Source organism: Beta vulgaris, chromosome 2, assembly GCF_026745355.1.
Source record: "Beta vulgaris subsp. vulgaris cultivar EL10 chromosome 2, EL10.2, whole genome shotgun sequence".
Taxonomy (NCBI): domain Eukaryota; kingdom Viridiplantae; phylum Streptophyta; class Magnoliopsida; order Caryophyllales; family Amaranthaceae; genus Beta; species Beta vulgaris.
The window spans coordinates 2260309-2278046 of NC_079203.1; the positions used below are offsets into that span (position 1 = coordinate 2260309).

General features: G+C 36.1%; 2 protein-coding genes across 3 annotated transcripts; both read left to right on the top strand.

Annotated features, from left to right (window-relative positions):
- The first annotated feature begins 286 nt into the window (after window positions 1-286).
- Window positions 287-12074, top strand: LOC104887729 (ABC transporter G family member 32). 2 transcript variants are annotated; one of them, XM_010672451.4, is made up of 24 exons: window positions 287-856; window positions 1704-1824; window positions 1932-2020; window positions 2115-2199; window positions 2501-2660; window positions 2739-2815; window positions 2909-2962; window positions 3729-3819; window positions 3903-4204; window positions 4302-4580; window positions 5441-5757; window positions 5913-6073; window positions 6152-6255; window positions 6559-6715; window positions 7013-7135; window positions 7221-7312; window positions 7406-7738; window positions 8070-8360; window positions 8761-8844; window positions 8942-9075; window positions 9155-9382; window positions 10034-10205; window positions 10316-10570; window positions 11515-12074. In XM_010672451.4, the coding sequence occupies exons 1-24, from the start codon at window positions 567-569 to the stop codon at window positions 11785-11787; spliced, it is 4272 nt and encodes a 1423-aa protein (XP_010670753.2). In that variant the 5' UTR covers window positions 287-566; the 3' UTR covers window positions 11788-12074. The 2 variants fall into 2 exon arrangements, with proteins under 2 accessions (XP_010670753.2, XP_010670754.2); XM_010672452.4 differs by having other exon boundaries at window positions 665-856; window positions 1709-1824.
- A 1196-nt stretch (window positions 12075-13270) lies between these two features.
- LOC104887728 (pentatricopeptide repeat-containing protein At5g11310, mitochondrial) lies at window positions 13271-16062 on the top strand. The gene is made up of 2 exons (XM_019248074.3): window positions 13271-14023; window positions 14282-16062. Exons 1-2 carry the CDS (start codon window positions 13650-13652, stop codon window positions 15366-15368), a joined length of 1461 nt encoding a protein of 486 aa, XP_019103619.2. The 5' UTR covers window positions 13271-13649; the 3' UTR covers window positions 15369-16062.
- Window positions 16063-17738: the final 1676 nt, after the last annotated feature.

The following is a 17738-nucleotide window of genomic DNA, read 5'->3' on the forward strand; positions in this document are numbered from 1 at the left end:
TTAGCTGGTGGTACAAGTAGTGTTTTAGTAGTGTTTGTCAAATGCTACAATTTGTAGCTTTTGGGGTAGCGTTTAGTGGTGTATAAATGATATGTTAAAAGTTTTATTTGAGTTTTTAACTAGTTATTCTTAAACAACTACTTTGACAACTTCTTTTACCAAACATCAATATTTTATACCGCTACTGCCACAACTACTATTGCCGAACACGTCCTTCATATGTTTGTTCATGATAATCATACATCACTCGCCAAATATAGAACATACAACCACCCTAGTCCCTAGTACATTCCCTACAAAAAAAAAAACACTATTGACTTTTGGAGAATAATTCTTACAATTTTCCCTCCTCTCCTCAATTCCCACCAAATTTCCCAACTTTCTCAACGGCTTTCTGTCTTTCTCTCTCTTCTCTTCCCCTGTTTCAGTACGTATGAAGCGTAATTCAAAGTACCCATTAATGGCAATAACCTTTAAATCAATCAGTACTCTCAATTTCTTCATCTTCCTATTTTTATTTCTCTTACTTCTCCTTCTTCTTTCTCTCTCTTAAATCATTACCAACAATGTGGAATTACCCAGAAAATCAAAACCCATTTGCAGAATCAAGCTCAAGTACCCAGAATTATCATGCCGAAGAAGACGAAGAAGCTTTGAAATTGGCAGCTTTAAAGCGCTCAAATACTTATAATCAAGTTAGAACTTCACTTTTTAAGAGAATTTCAGGGGATGTTTCTCAAGTTGATGTCACTAAACTTGGGAAAGATGAAAGAAATCTTGTGTTGGATCGTCTTGTAACTGCTTTTAATGATGATCCTGAGTTGTTTTTCAGTAAATTCAGGGAGAGATTTCTTGCGTAAGTGGTTAGATTTTTAGTGGGTTCTAAGTGTTTGTGTTAATTACCATGAGAATTGATTCATTTTTTTTGTTGATGCTGTTATTGGGTTTGGAATGCATCAAGTTTTGTTATTTGTTACAATATATGTTATTCGGACTCTTTATTTTACGACAAGTACCCTTGTTAGATTCTCGATGCTCTGACATGTGTATCAACACTTTGATGGTTCATTTTCGGACTAATATGATGAAAGTTTTTTCTAATAATAGCCTATTTGGACAATTGAACACGTACTTGTGTCCGAGGAGTATCTAAGTCCCGAGTAACCTATATTACAATGTTAGCTTTCTTAGTCTGGAATTAGTTGTCATATTGTCCCAAATTACTTGTAATAAGTAAGGATATGCCATCATTTTTATTGAAACAGTCATGTTAATAGTTGTCTCATTCACACATTATTTCTGTTACTTGATCTAAGTTAGGCATCTTAGAAAATTCAATCATAAGTAATTACTATGTTAGGGATGGGGACAATTGTTTTTGAACATCCATAAATGGTTTATGTGAAATGTTTTCTTGGATGAAGGGAGCATTTTGCTGGGGATACACATTGTAGTCGTTTAGATCTTTTCTGTTTGTATAGCTCCATCAGGAATGGTGTTGTTTTTGCCTTATTTTTAGACTTTGTGTAAGCTACTCTTCAGTTGGAAGATCAAGTGTTGTAAAGATTTTATGTTTGTCAAGGTGTACTTTTTCCTTTTTCTGCTGAATTCATATGTACATTTATGTGAATTACATCATGTACGTTTCTTCTTATGTGAAAGAAGTGCATATACATGGGGGCTATCTTATTGTGGTTTTATAGTGTAGGTTTGGAGTTTCCAAGGGTTGAAGTGCGATATGAACACTTGAAGGTTAATGCTCTTGTCCATGTTGGAAACCGAGCATTGCCTACACTTCCCAATTTTATCTTTAATATGAGTGAGGTAGGCCTTCGAGCCACAAGCTTAACAATAAATGATTGCAAGTCCTAATTTTACATGTTTTCGATATCTCATTGTTAACTTGAAACTATGGAAAAAAACTTCTTTAGGCTTTCTTGAGAAGGATTGGCATTTTCCGTGGCAAAAGGGTGAATTTGCCAATCTTGAATGATGTTAGTGGCATCATAAGGCCTTCAAGGTACACTTTTCTACTCATTTAACATTGTTATTGAGTTACCTATGAGTGACTGGTGTTCAATACATTTGTCTTTTTCCTGCTTCATTTTGTTTAGGTTGACACTGCTTTTGGGTCCTCCAAGCTCTGGAAAGACCACTCTTCTTTTGGCCCTTGCTGGACGTCTTGGACGCGGATTAGAGGTACAATTAGCATGACTTTTGAACGAAACTTGGCAGTCGGTATTTTCTATTTTGTAAGAGAATTACAGTTAAAAGTTTATATTTACACAATGCAAATGGAGAGACATAAAGTAATTGTGCAATTAAAGAGTTGAAGTAGCTGTCAAACACCTCGAGAAAAGAAGAAAGCACTTAGATTGTTATCTATGTTCAAGAATTGGTGATATGATTATGTAGGAGAGGCTGAAACTTGAAATCATATATATTATGGAATCTGGTTGTTTCATGTTTACTAATTTGTGCAATGGTAAATTATTAAAAGACATCAGGGAATATAAGCTACAATGAATATGAGCTTAATGACTTCATCCCTCAGAGGACTTCCGCTTATGTTAGTCAAAGAGATTGGCACATGGCAGAGATGACAGTCAGGGAAACTATGGAGTTTTCTAGATGTTGCCAAGGAGTTGGTTTCAAATATGGTAAGCTGCCACATCTTCACGTTTCATGTTTTTCTAACTTGTATTTTGATATGAATTTCTCAAGAACAAATTCAACAGATATGATTTCGGAACTTCTGCGAAGGGAAGAGAAATCTGGGATAAAACCTGATGAAGATCTTGATATATTAATTAAGGTTTGCGCAGCTATTCGAACTCAGGAGTCATACCCTCTTCGTGTCTTTCTCTAAATGCTTATATTGGTAACGATGACGAGGTGGTGTTTTTAGGCCCTTGCACTAGGGGAGCAGAAAACAAGTCTGTACACTGAATTTATTATGAAGGTATGCTGTTGCTAAACTAAAGGCCTATGTATCTCACCTCTGTCAATACTATAAGAAGCTTGCAATTTACTTCCTGTCTTTATATTCTAATTAGACTAAGACCAACTACTCCCTTTGTCCCAAATTAATTGCCACACGCCGTTTTGGCACAAGTTTTTTGGGAAGTGAAGAAGTAGAGAGAAAGAAGTGGGTGTGTAGGTGTAGGGGCTAGGGCCCAATTGTAGAGAAAAAGTAGAGAGCAAAAAATTGGCAAAAAGGATATGTGATAAATATATTGGGACAACCGAAAAGGAAATTGTGGCAATTGATTTGGGATGATGGGAGTAGTTAATAGTTTTACAGTGTTTGGTGATGCTCTTTTAGGAATTAGGGGTAAATTTTTTGCAGGGATGGCTTTCATTAGTCCATGACATTGCCAGCTTATCTAGCTAATGTGTGAGCTTAATAACTCTCTGCACTCATATCATCTAATTTTGTCAGACTCATGTTGTATACGGATACGTTCCCAAATCTCAAACTTGGCAATTTTCTCAAAATGTTTTTAGATTTGGTCTAGAACGAGTATCAATTGAACATATGCATGTCAATGTGTTGAGAATGTAACACAGCTGTTTGAAGTGAAACACAGAGTCCAAGTAAATTAGATATGAATCGCTGGTTTATAGTGACTTTTGCAATGAAAGTCTGCACGAAATATAGATAACATATAATTATTCCTAATAAAAGCTATGTGTATATTCATCATGCTGATGACTTGTGTACAAAGATTTTAGGACTGGACATTTGTGCGGATACACTGGTGGGAGATGAAATGCTCAAAGGAATTTCTGGAGGCCAAAAGAAGAGGCTGACTACGGGTAACACTATCTGAGATGTTATAGTAATGTGGCGTATGAGGCGTCAAGGGATTGCAATATTGATGCATTTGCTAAATATCCAGGAGAACTGCTTGTGGGTGCATCCAGAGTGCTTTTGATGGATGAAATATCAACAGGTCTAGATAGCTCAACCACACATCAAATCATCAGATATCTCAGGCATTCCACCCGTGCTCTTGAAGGGACCACTGTCATCTCCTTACTCCAGCCAGATCCCGAAACATACGAGCTATTTGATGATGTTATTCTTTTGTCTGAAGGCCAGATTGTTTATCAAGGACCACGTGAGGGTGCTCTTGAGTTTTTTACTTATATGGGGTTTAGATGTCCAGAAAGAAAGAATGTTGCTGATTTTCTACAAGAAGTATGCAATATGTACATAAATTTAGAGCGATCACCATCTTCAATATGTAAACTTCATTCATTTAGACTGAAATGGCCCTTTGCTGCATATTTAACAGGTAACATCAGCAAAAGATCAAAGACAGTATTGGTACCCTGGTTGTTTATACCAATACATCCCCGTGGAAAATTTTGCAGAAGCTTTTAGGTCACATTGTCTAGGCTACATGATATCCCGAGAGCTTGCTATCCCTTTTGATAAACGTTTCCATCATCCAGCTGCTCTGTCAACTACTTCTTATGGTATTAAGAGGATTGAGCTTCTGAAGATTGGATTTTCCTGGCAAACCTTACTTATCAAGAGAAATTCATTTCTATACATATTTAAATACATACAGGTAAAGTATCCTCCCATGTGTCATTTATCATAAGTTCTCTATTTCCAGCTGGCTTACTAAAATGATGTAGTTTTGTGGTAACTCTGTGAATCAGTTCTTTTTCACTTTTGACATAAACACCTCTATGCTTCAGAAAGTTTTCATCATGCCTGACGTGATGGACATAAATATTAAATTCTCCATCCGTCCCACATTATTTCTTACACTTACGTGGCACATAGTTTTAGGTGATAAGTTGTTGCTTGGTTATCAGTTGTTATTTTACTGCTTCCTCCGTTTTCGAAAAAATTGCAACAGTTTGACTTTTGCACTAACTTACATACTTCACTTTGACCAAACTTTTAAATTAGAATATAACAATAAGTTATTATGTGAATTTCCATTGGATTAGCTTCAATGTATATCTTGAAATATTAACTGTTTATACTTTTTACTAATTGAAAATTAAAGATATTGATGGTCAAAGTTATACATTAACAAGTGTGCAAGTCGAACAATTGCATTCTCTTGGAAAACGGAGGAAGCATAGTAGGGTGTTATTTTATTAGGATGAAAGAGATTGGTGAGTCATGTATCACTACTGAAAAGCAGAAAGATTAATTAGTGGGTCATCTCATATACTAGAAGTGTAATGAGCAATGTGGGATGGATGAAAATGGAAACTTTAAAGAGTAATGTGCGCCAGAGGGAGTAGGACCCTATTCTTTTGAACTTATTTTCCAGTTTTTTTACTTCTGTTCAGTACAGCTCCATTAAGTCCACTGCAGTTTAGCAAAAATTTCGGTCCAAAAGAGCAGAGCCTAAGTTACTTATGAAATTATGTAAATACTAATTCAAGGACATTGTATTCTATGTTGCAGCTTCTTCTGATTACTCTCATCATGGTAACTGTTTTTTTCCGGAAAACTATGCATCACAATACGCTTGAGGATGGTGGTGTTTATCTTGGGGCTATCTACTTCTCAATAGTTATGACTTTATTCAATGGTTTTATGGAGGTTCCTATGTTGATACAAAAGCTTCCAGTTCTTTACAAGCATAGAGATTTGCGCTTCTATCCATGCTGGGTTTACACACTTCCGTCTTGGATTTTGAGCATTCCATTCTCATTTATTGAGAGTGCTATTTGGGTAGGAATTACGTATTATTTGGTTGGATTTGATCCTGAAATAACAAGGTAAGTAATCTTATCTATTACATTTCTAAAATATGGTCCAAACTTAAGTAGAATGAGTTTCATGGTGCCGATTCAATAACTCTGGTAAATAACTTGCTAGACTTTTCACGTAACTCCAGACTATTTTCATCTTGTCTTCTTCTGAATTCCTGCAGATGCCTGAAGCAGTTCCTGCTTTTCTTTCTTTTGCACCAGATGTCTATCTGCCTCTTCCGAGTGATGGCATCCTTAGGAAGAAATTTGATAGTCGCTAATACTTTTGGGTCTTTTGCAATGCTGGTTGTTATGGCTCTCGGAGGATTTATTCTTTCTAGAGGTGAAATTTGAATGTTGTTATTTCTGCAATTTAGTTTTAAAGTGACTTTATGTACACTTACATCCCCTAATGTGACAGACAGCATTCCTAAGTGGTGGATTTGGGGTTATTGGGTTTCCCCATTGATGTATGCTCAGAATGCAGCTTCTGTAAACGAATTCCTGGGAAATTCTTGGCATAAGGTAGCCACTTCTTGCCAATTTTTTGTCTTATTGATTTCATTTGTACATCATCATAGAGTCATATACTTCTAGTGTTTATGGCAACTGAAGTTATATCACCTAGAGACTTGAAGTAATTTGACTCAGAATATAAGTGGAGTTTATTTTAAAATTCATTTTCCGTTTAATGAAGCATATTCTGAAGTATCATAAGGTTGTGGCAAATCAAAGATAACAAATCTTATCTTGGTTTTCCATTCTGTGACAAGCCTGGCATATCCTGGAACAAGTTTTTTCACTGATGTAAGCTTTTATTAACTGCAGAAGGCTGAAAACAGCACACTATCTTTAGGTGAAATGCTCTTGGAGACCAGGAGTTTGTTTCCCGAAAGTTACTGGTATTGGATTGGTGGTGGTGCATTGCTCGGATACATGATTCTGTTCAATATCCTCCTAACCTTTTTTTTGACATACCTGAATCGTAAGTTGAAAATCTTCTAACCTGCCTCTAGTGCCCTTTAAAGTCTTTTCCATCGGCATAGTTTAATAACGTGTTGCAAATAAATTCTCTGTTGTCACCCCTGAATAATGCAATCGAACAAGCATAATTTGTGGAAACAGACAGGAAAGAACAAAATTACGGAAATAACCAGACAAGAAAATGGCTCAACTTTAATGCACTACTTCGAAATCTGCTAGTACTTTCAAGCTATAAGGACGATAAATGGAAGTAATGAACTAATGATAGTAACATCCTTTTGTTTGATGCTCGATGAAGCCCTTGGGATGCGTCAAGCTGTTATCACCAAGGATAAGCACCAACGCAGGAATCAGGAAGAGGAGCAAGAAAATTCCCCTGTTGAACTAGGAGAATTTTTAGCACACTCATTCTCATTTACTGGTTAGTTTGGCTCTGTCTTTTTCCTTGCTCCTTTGCTCTATTTCTTGATCATTGTCTGAATCTTACCCCTAATCTTGTTTTACAGGACAAAATCTCCAAATGAGAGGCATGGTTCTTCCATTTCAACCTCTTTCTATGGCTTTTAGCAACATCAGATATTATGTAGATGTCCCTGCGGTATTTCCATGACTTTTCTCCCTTCATGTTTAATGGAGTCCTTATATATTCCTCTTTTGGACACTGTCTTTATTATTAGATCTATCCCTCCAGGCACTTAAACAACAAGGTGTAACAATAGACAAGCTGCAGCTGTTGGATAATATCACAGGGGCATTTAGACCGGGAATCCTTACTGCATTGGTTGGAGTAAGTGGTGCGGGAAAAACAACTCTCATGGATGTCCTATCAGGTAGAAAAACAGGTGGAACTATTAACGGGAGCATATACATTGACGGTTACCCTAAAAGGCAAGAAACATTTGCGAGGATTTCTGGTTACTGTGAACAGGATGACAATCATTCCCCATGCTTAACCGTGCATGAATCACTTCTTTTCTCTGCTTGGCTTCGCCTTCCATCGCATGTTGACCAAAAAACACAAAGGGTGAGCCTAAAAGTTTAAGTTTGCTAAAATCTGAAGCGTCTGTCATTTATGCCATATGCCACAAAATAACCCCTTATCTCCGGCTGTTTAATTAACCACCCATTTGTTTGTTAGTTATGTACTAAACACCTGTTGGAAATAAGTATTAGGATAGCTTAATAGCTTTAGGAAGATTTTTTCAAGAATTCATTAAAAATCTTTATTCACGAATACAGCTAGGGCTGATTAAGGCTGTTTGTTCTTGAATAAGCTCAGAACTTACTCAATCCAATCAGTATCCGGCCTCACTACAATTCCAGTTTTTTTAGTGACTCATAAGTGTGATGTGCAGAGATTTGTGGATGAGGTCATGGAACTTGTGGAGCTTACCTCATTAAGCGGAGCTTTGGTTGGTATACCTGGTGTTGATGGCCTATCCACAGAGCAAAGGAAAAGGCTGACAATTGCGGTTGAACTTGTAGCAAATCCTTCTATTGTATTCATGGATGAGCCCACTTCTGGACTTGATGCCAGAGCTGCTGCTATTGTCATGAGAACTGTGCGAAATATTGTTGACACTGGGAGGACAATTGTTTGCACCATTCATCAGCCTAGCATAGATATTTTTGAATCATTTGATGAGGTCTTTTTTGCCACCTCACTCTTGCCTTTCATCTTTCTTTTCTACTCTACTTTCGAAAATATGCTCTAATAAGTTCTCATCTATGCTCGCCTTATTTTCTGAATTTAATTTGAGCAGTTATAGAACATGTGGAGGAAAACAAAGGGTTATGTTGCTTTAATAGAAGAATTGCAACTATAAATTGATTATAATCTAAATTACTGTATATAATAGATAAGAAACATAGTTTAGGAGACTTATATTTATGTTCTCATTCAAATCATGTCTCAAATTTGAATCCACCAGGCTCTTCTTGTTGTTAATCCACTTTAACTCATTTGAGATACCCTTATCCATAATATATGATGAACTCATTGGTCATAGCATTTCTGGTACTAAAGTTGTGTGGGTTTCCATGCAGCTCTTGTTGATGAAGCATGGAGGAAGATTGATTTATGCTGGACCCGTAGGAAACAGATCATGTGAGCTTATCAAGTATTTTGAGGTGAGATTATACTTCTTTATTGCATGAAGTACCTGTGAAATATCAAGTAATCACAATGCTTACATGTGTATATCTCGTGTTGCCTTCATTTCAATAGGCAGTTCAACAGGTTCCACGAATCCAGCCTGGCTGCAATCCTGCTGCTTGGATCCTGGACGTATCATCTCCTGCAGAAGAAAGTCGCCTAGGAATCGATTTTGCAGAGATTTACCAATCATCACCTCTGTTTTTGTGAGTGAAAGTAGTAGAGCCTGATAGACAATGTTGAGACCGTTTGCTCATTAATACCATACATTTCTGTTATTTTTAGGCGAAACAAACACATGGTGGAACGTCTCAGCAAACCTGATCTGGATTCTTTTGGACTGAGCTTCCCTACTAAATATTCTCGGTCATTCCTCTCCCAGTTTTTAACTTGTCTCTGGAAACAAAATCTCTCCTATTGGCGGAACCCACAGTACACTGCTGTTCGGTTTTTGTACACCGTCATCATCTCGTTGATGTTTGGAACAATGTGTTGGAAGTTTGGTGCAAAAAGGTTTCTGCTGCTGTGCTTGCTTTTATGTAATTGAATTAATTGTTTGTAATTAGGCTGTGCAGCCAAAACTATCTGAATACCCTAAAGTCTGTTCAGATATCTGATCTAGAAAAATTATGATACTCAAACTGAATATTTTTTTTGGTTTGGGTTCCCACTCCAAAAGTCTGGGATTGGATTTGGATAAAAGGTATCATCACTCTGAGTATTTTGGATACCCGAATACCAACTCAATATTCCTTTTCTTCTTCTTTAATTTCTCTTGCTAAATTGATTTCTAGAAGACCCTACAATCCCACATTATTAAATACTTTATAATTTTTTTAAAAAAATAGTAGGTTTTTGTTGGTTTTTTCATTGTATTCATGTGGTAATTTGGTAAATATTGGGTGATTTTGTAATTAAATCTTGAACTCCTAATCTTTCTTGGTGTATCGAGTGGGTAGCCAAATTGCTCGAACCTTATCATATCTGGTAACAGGCATTCATTATGGGTGTTATCAGGTATTGGGTATTCGATTTGATATCTATATCTGTTCGGGTACTTGACTCTTGACTGTAATTTGTACTATGTGTGAATAATTGTGATACATTTAGCATTCGTTTTGTGCATCATCTCATTTTCTGGCAAAAATTGAATTGTTGATGCAGGGGTACCCAACAAGATATCTTCAATGCTATGGGATCAATGTATGCAGCAGTTCTATTCATTGGAATTACAAACGCTACTGCTGTGCAACCAGTTGTGTCAGTTGAACGATTTGTTTCATACAGAGAGAAGGCGGCAAGGATGTATTCTCCTCTAGCATTTGCATTTGCCCAGGTGTGCAACCTTCCATTATTCTTTTATATTCTGCTTATTTCTTGCACAAGTCTTGTAGTAATATTGTAGACATTAAATAAAGGTATATTCTCATCATTTTTCTAAAACAGGTGACAATCGAGTTCCCATATGTTTTCATACAGTCGGTCATCTACAGTGGCATCTTCTACTTCATGGCATCATTCGAATGGAACCTCCTGAAATTTGCTTGGTACTTGTATTTCATGTACTTCACATTACTGTACTTCACCTTCTTTGGGATGATGACTATCGCAGTTACACCAAACCATAATGCTGCTGCTATCATTTCTGCTCCATTCTACATGATGTGGAACCTTTTCAGTGGATTTATGATCTCTCAAATGGTAATTTGCTGTACTTTCATCATTTTTGTGTTTAAATCATTCTTTCTTGGATTTGTCACAAGGACTCAGTAAAGGTGTGAAAGAGACATTTGCATCATCTCTGGCAGAGGTGATAACGATATGACTCGAGCTCTATCTAAAACTCACGAGCTCTATCTAAAACTCACGATCTTGAACTTCAGCTTAAGTTGGCCGAAAACTCGCGAGTTGGAACTTCAGCTTGACTTGGCTTGAAAACTTGCGAGTTTGAACACGTGAAGCTTGACTAGAATTCTAAATCTTGACTTTAGTGTAGGCTTTATACAATATGATGTCAATTGAATTTTCTTTTTGGGAAAGAAAAATATAAATATTGATAGAATCAAACAACCATTTCAATGTATCATCATATAAAATATATGAAGACGTATGATTAATTATGTTTTTCTCACAGATTCATGTTGATTTAGAGTTGCTCGGCTCATCTGATTACTAGTTGTAATTGACTTTTAGCCGAGTTTAGTTTGAGTCGATGTCAAGTAGCTCGCGAGTTGTTCTGCCTCATTATAAGTTATTGCCCTTGCTCTCTTGTTACTAAAGCGTCCAATACCTGTTTATCAGAGAGGAAGAGCCAAATGATAGAAAATTTTAAACTTCAAATCCTCTCAAGTCCCTCAATAGCCTTGCACAGTTGCACTACTTCAATAGAGCATTATATAATTATGGACTTCTTGAATGTTTTCGAATCTGTTATATGTATGTTAGCATGTATAAGCTTATGAAATCATATGATAATATGATGAACATCTTGTTAGTTTTTGGATTAATTTGTTGGTTTCAATGTAGCATTTTTGAGTTTGTGATATATAATGCTTGACCTATGTGCTTTTATTTTCCCTCCGCATTGTATATTTATATCACTCGTGAAGTCGAAACTAACCCTTTCAACCTTTCTCTTAAATCAGCGGATCCCAGTGTGGTGGAGATGGTATTACTGGGCAAACCCAATAGCATGGAGCTTATATGGTCTTCTAACATCTCAATACGGGACCATAAATGACCCAGTAAAGCTCTCCGATGGAGTTCGATCAGTTCCTTTAAGGCAATTATTGAAAGATCAATTTGGTTACAGGCATGATTTCTTGGTTATTGCTGCTATTGCTGTACCCAGTTTCAGCGTGATCTTCGCATTGACTTTTGGTTTCGCCATTAAATCCTTTAACTTCCAAAGGAGATGAAGGAGGTTAACTTACCATAGAGAGATCAAGATTTTCTTGTTCTTGGTTTTAACATCATTAATGTGGCTAAATGTCTGATACATACTAAAATACATTTGTACTTGTAGTTAGAATGTTGGGGATATTAGTGTTGTACCAACTAAGTCGTTGTGGCTGTGCCTTAATACTTGCTACAGATACTGTGGCTGGTGTACTTGCTGCAATGTTGTCGAATTTAGCTTCTAATACTGTTACTACTTACTACAAGCTTGTCACTAAATACGAGCATAAGAAGCTTTCAAATTCCATATTTGATAAAATGTCAAATTGTCATGGCACCTTATGTCTTATATTGTTGCATGAAATCTTGATATATTGTCTTAGCTTGCTAATTAATGATGGATCTAAATTTTCTTTACCTTGGTAAAAATTAAAGAGTTCGTATTGTGTCGGACTCGTCCGACACAATCAGCCCATCGGACCACTTCACTTGAGTTTCAGGTAGTCTTCATTTTTTTTCAGGTAGTCTTCATTTTATTTTCAGGTAGTCTTCATTTTTTTCCAGTTAGTCTTCATTCTTTTTCAGTTAGTCTAAATGAAAGTAAGTTACCTCTAAATGAAAGTAACTTAGGTCTAACTGAAAGTAACTTAGGTCTAAATGAAAGTAACTTAGGTCATTTTTTTTTCAGGTAGTCTTCATTTTTTTTTCAGGTAGTCTTCATTTTTTTTCAGTTAGTCCATTATTTCTTTCAGTTGGCCCATGATTTCTTTCAGTTGGACTTTATTTTGTTTCAGTTGGTCCATTCTTTGTTTCAGTTGGTCCATTATTTCTTTCAGTTGGACTTTGTTTTGTTTCAGTTGGTCCATTCTTTGTTTCAGTTGGTCCATTATTTGTTTCAGTTGGTATACATATTACGAAACAAAGTCCAACTGAAACAAAACAAAGTCCAACTGAAATAAAACAAAGTCCAACTGAAACAAAAACAATAACCAACTGAAACAAAACAAAGTCCAACTGAAACAAAACAATAACTAACTGACACAAAATAATAACCAATTGAAACAAAAAAATAACCAACTGAAAATGAAAAATAGGAAAAGAATGGAGACTGAGATTAAGAATTTCATGAAGATCTATCGAGTGGGTAATACAAATAAGTTCTTACTGTAGCTAGCAAAAACCACATACCAGAAGATTAGGATGATATCGGGTTTCCATCTGAAGATAATATCACAAAAGCACAGTTACAATCTATCATCAGAAGGTATGTGTATGTGCAAGGATTTATTGGGAACTCTTGTATATGTTTGGGTAGGAAGATTTGGAGGGGAAGTCACATTCCTCCACTATTGGAAAGATTTTTAGTGAACAGAAAGCTCACCATCGTCTCTCCATATTGCAGATTATCTTTTTGCGGTTTTTGCTTGATTGGGTAAATCATAATCACGACGTAAGGAGATGAGAGTACTGTAGGAGAGAGAAATAGAGGAAAGAACTAAAAGGTTGGAGAAAGAAGACGACGTGAAAGAGAAAAGAGGAGAGATTTTTCATTTGGGTCAGCCCGTCTGACAGTAAGTATTTGGTCAGACGGTCTGACCCAATACTTTCACAAAAATCTTTACCACTAGACCAAACATCGCTCGCTAAAACTTGTATTTTTAAGTTCTATTATTTATGACGCCATATCTTAATCGTAATTTCAATATGACCATCTAATTATTAATTTTTTTTTAGTGTAGAAGCATTATTTTTAAGGGGCTTTTTTTTTTCTTTATTGTTGTGTGGATTGGGCTTATTTTATCGGTGTCTCCACAAATGAAGTATAGATTTATAACGAACTCCAACGGTACTGTAGGAGGTGGCGGGAATTCATGAATGCGAAATGCCTCCATTTTTCATCTTTCACCTATTGAAATGTCACTTTTTCTCAATTTCTTCCCCAAAATTTATCCAAAGATTACCTCTTAATCCATCTTCATCTTGGAAACAAGCTCAATTTCTTATACCCAAGTTCCAATTTGTTCATTCTCTCTCCTCAAATATAAACCCTAACCCTAACCCTAACCCTAATTTTTCAGAGAGTGATTTCAATACTCTCTGCAATGTATTAAAAAAACCCTCTGCAGACCTCGAAAATGCTCTGCATGAGGTTAAATTCGAACCTTCTACATCATTATTGCTGGAAATCTTCAAGAAATTCGATGCGGCGCCGAACCTGGTTTTTATTCTCTTTAAATGGTCTGAGAAGCAATCTGGGTATGATTCTTCTGCCCTAATTTTCAATTCAATGTTGAATATTGTAGTGAAATCAGGTGAATTTAAGTGGGCATTGATGGTATTGTTGGATAAGATTAAGAGGGGTGATGGGTCTGAATTAGAATTAGCTGAAAGTTTAGGGATTTTGATTAGACATTATGCTCGTTTAGGTATGATTTCAAATGCTATTCATACATTTAAGTTTGCTAATAATATGGAAATTGATGTGTTTCAGGTTTTGTTTAATGCTTTGTGTAGATATGGGCATGTTATGGTAGCTTCTGATTATTTAGATAGGAAAATGTATTTGAAACCCGATTGGGCCCCGTCGATTGATGTTTATAATATGCTATTAGAAGGGTGGTTTCGAGTGCAGAACACAAAACAGGTGGAACGGCTTTGGTTGCGAATGAGGGCGGGTAAATTGGTTCCAGGGATTGTTACTTATGGTATATTAGTTGAAGGATATTGTAAGATGGGTTTGGTTGATGTTGCACTAGAGTTACTTGGTGAAATGAGGAGTGATGGTGTTGTTCCTAACAGGATGGTGTATGGTCATATGGTGGACGCATTAGCAGGATCGGGGAGGTTAAAGGAGGCTTTAAGGATGTTGGAGAGGTTTCTAGTGGTAGAGCCGGGTCCCACTTTGCGGACCTATAATTCATTGATCAGAGGGTTTTGTAAGGCAGGGGATCTCAATGGGGCAGGTAAAATACTCAGGATGATGATTAGTAGAGGTGTTGTGCCCACTGCAATGACATATAACTGGTTTTTTAGGTATTACTCGAAACATGGGGAAGTCGAAGAGGGAGTTAATCTTTATAGAAAGATGGTCGAGTCTGGTTATGAGCCTGATGTTCTGACATTTCATTTGATGTTGAAGATGTTGTGTGAAGAGGAGAGATTGGAATTGGCTATGCAAATTAGGAAGGATATGAGATCCAGGGATTTAGTTTTAGACTCGGATATAAACACTATGTTGATTGATTTGTTGTGTAGAATGCACAAGTTAGAGGATGCTGTTGTGGAATTTGAGGAATTGATCCAAAGAGGTTGTGTTCCTAGGTATATTAGTTACGAGACACTGCATTGTGAGCTCAAGAAGAAGGGATTGCATGAAATGGCACTGAAAATTACTGAATTAGTAGCTACTCTTCGGTCCTCCACATCATTGCCAAATGAATATGGAGCTGTGGACACCTTTCACGAAAGGAGAAAATCTATCATCCAAAGAGCCAAGGCTATGTCTAATACACTGAAGACATGCTCAAGTTCCGGGGAAATAGGCAATCGTAGAAGATCTTCTATGAGGTTTCCAGTTGGTCAAAGAACAAAAGTTAAGTAAGGTCAAGCTAAAATCTGAGGCAGAATTGACCATATTTGAAGCACTTGATCATTTTTCACACAAGGACAGGCCTAGAAGTTGGTATCACCTTTGGAGCTTTCGAGATCAAGCATGCCAAAGAGTGCTGAGTGCTGAAGTATGACTTGCATAGGACTCAAGTTCAAATTGGAGAAGATGATACACAACGTTCTTTCCTTAAGGTAAATTGAAGTCCCTCAGGTATAAGAGGGGGTTTGAGGAAAAAACCCCTTCTCATAGGGTTAGAAGAAGCGCGCATTAAACCACTGGGCCAACCTTAATTCTCTAGAAGAAAAAGAATTTACAGCATTGTCACATTGTTTTTCACGAGCCAAGTCAAAGGCGTATGTGGTATGCGTTGTCTGGTAGGCGTTAAACTGGTGCTAATGGTGATGAACTTGTATGTAATTTCACAACAAAAAGAGTAGTCTCATGTCAATCTACACTTCTATTCACTGATCGGGTTGATAAACTAAACGTCTAGTCTAACTCTTAAGTCGGAACTAGAGGCAATGAATATTGGAAGGAGTAATAGACTTTTTTTTTCACCTGTTCTATTCCCTTGTTTCCCCGGATATGTTTGTAAATTATCATTACCACTCATCAACTTTTTAAGAGTGGTATTGAACTGTAATAAAAATTTAATTTTTTATATAAAAAACACAATACTTAGTCACTTACCATGAACATTAGTTCAATTGAGAATTTTGAATACAAAGACGATGTAACTCATTAGTCATTACCATTACTTCTATTTATTAATATCTACTAACATGAGCAGATGGTACTGTACTATCTTTAAAACAAAGTATCTATACTACTCCCTCCGTCCCAAAATATAGTTTTCATTTCCCTTTTTTCACGGTAATTTATGCAAGTAGAATATAAGAAGGATAGTAAAGATTTTTTATTTATTTAAATAAATGTTGTATGGGAAAAGATGATTTTAGGAGAGAGAGTGGAGAATAATTGGTGAAAGAGCATTAATTATAAAATTTTGGTTGAATAAATAAAGGAAAAAACAAAATTCAAGAAGCAAATAAATGATGGGACACGGTTTTTCTAGACAAATTACAGAAAAATATGGAACTAAATATGGAAATGGGAACTATATTTTGGGACACCCAAAATGGAAATGGGAACTATATTTTGGGACGGAGGGAGTATATAATATGTGTGCGGTTTGTTTTGTAGAGTTGGAATTTTTTTTTTCGTGCTGTGAAGATTGGACTTTGAAAGCATTTTAGGGGGAGTTTGGTTTACTAAATGGTATAAGTTTGAAATAAGGAATGAAACTGGAGCGGGATGGGGTTGGACCTTGATACTTGATTCGATGTGTTTGGATTTATCTTGGAATGAATTTTTTCCTTTTATTTTTATACCTGAAGGTTTGGTATGAGTCATACCCACCTCCTCCTTGGGTTTCTAAACCTCATACCTTATGGATTTGAGGTATGGGATTAGAAATGTAATATTTTGCAAACAAACACTAGGTATAGATATTAGTCATTCTAAACCCAAATCACATACCTTATTTTTCTCAACCAAAGGTGAACGGTGGTACGAGGCTGTAAGGCTCTATTTAGTTTTTTGGCTTTAAGTTCGAGTTTAAACATAATTGGGAAGAGCTTCTCTCCCTCTACAATGTGAAGATGCTGAGTATCACCATAACGAAAATTTTCTGGTAAGGAGAATTGTCTTGTAAGAAGAGAGAGAAATTCGGATCCTTCTTGCAAGGGGTGAAAATACAATCCTTGTTACATAGGTGGAAAAATGATTTTAGAAGTCACAACCACTAGGCCAACCTTAATCTTCACAAGTGTGAAGAATTAAAAACTACTATTGACTCCTTTTTCTTTATGTACTTCCTGTATTTAACATTTGCCTTTTCGCCGCTGGTGAGTAGATTGAAAAAAATCAAATGTTATAATTTAAAAAATTGAAAGGAGGTATTATTAATTAATGGAGATTTTATTGGTGATTTTTAAGGGATAATGAAATATTCATTTCTTTGGGCCCTATATATAATAGCCCAATGAAGATTAAGTAGAGGACTTTTAAGAGAAGAGCCAAATGAGTGAAAGTATACTCCAACAACCATATAAAGGCCACTCTTTTCATTTTTCTTAATTCTTGTGAAAAATAAAAAGTAAGCACTATATTATGAGAGGGAGTAGTACATGAACTGATTAAAGTAAATTTAAGTAATATTGTAGTATCCGAATAGAATAAAAGTATATGCTGGTATATACAAGGACTAACTAATACTACTCTATATATAAAACAACGTAGTATCTATAATCATTTCCAACTTTATATACGCATTATGTCATTATTATAAGTAACAATGAG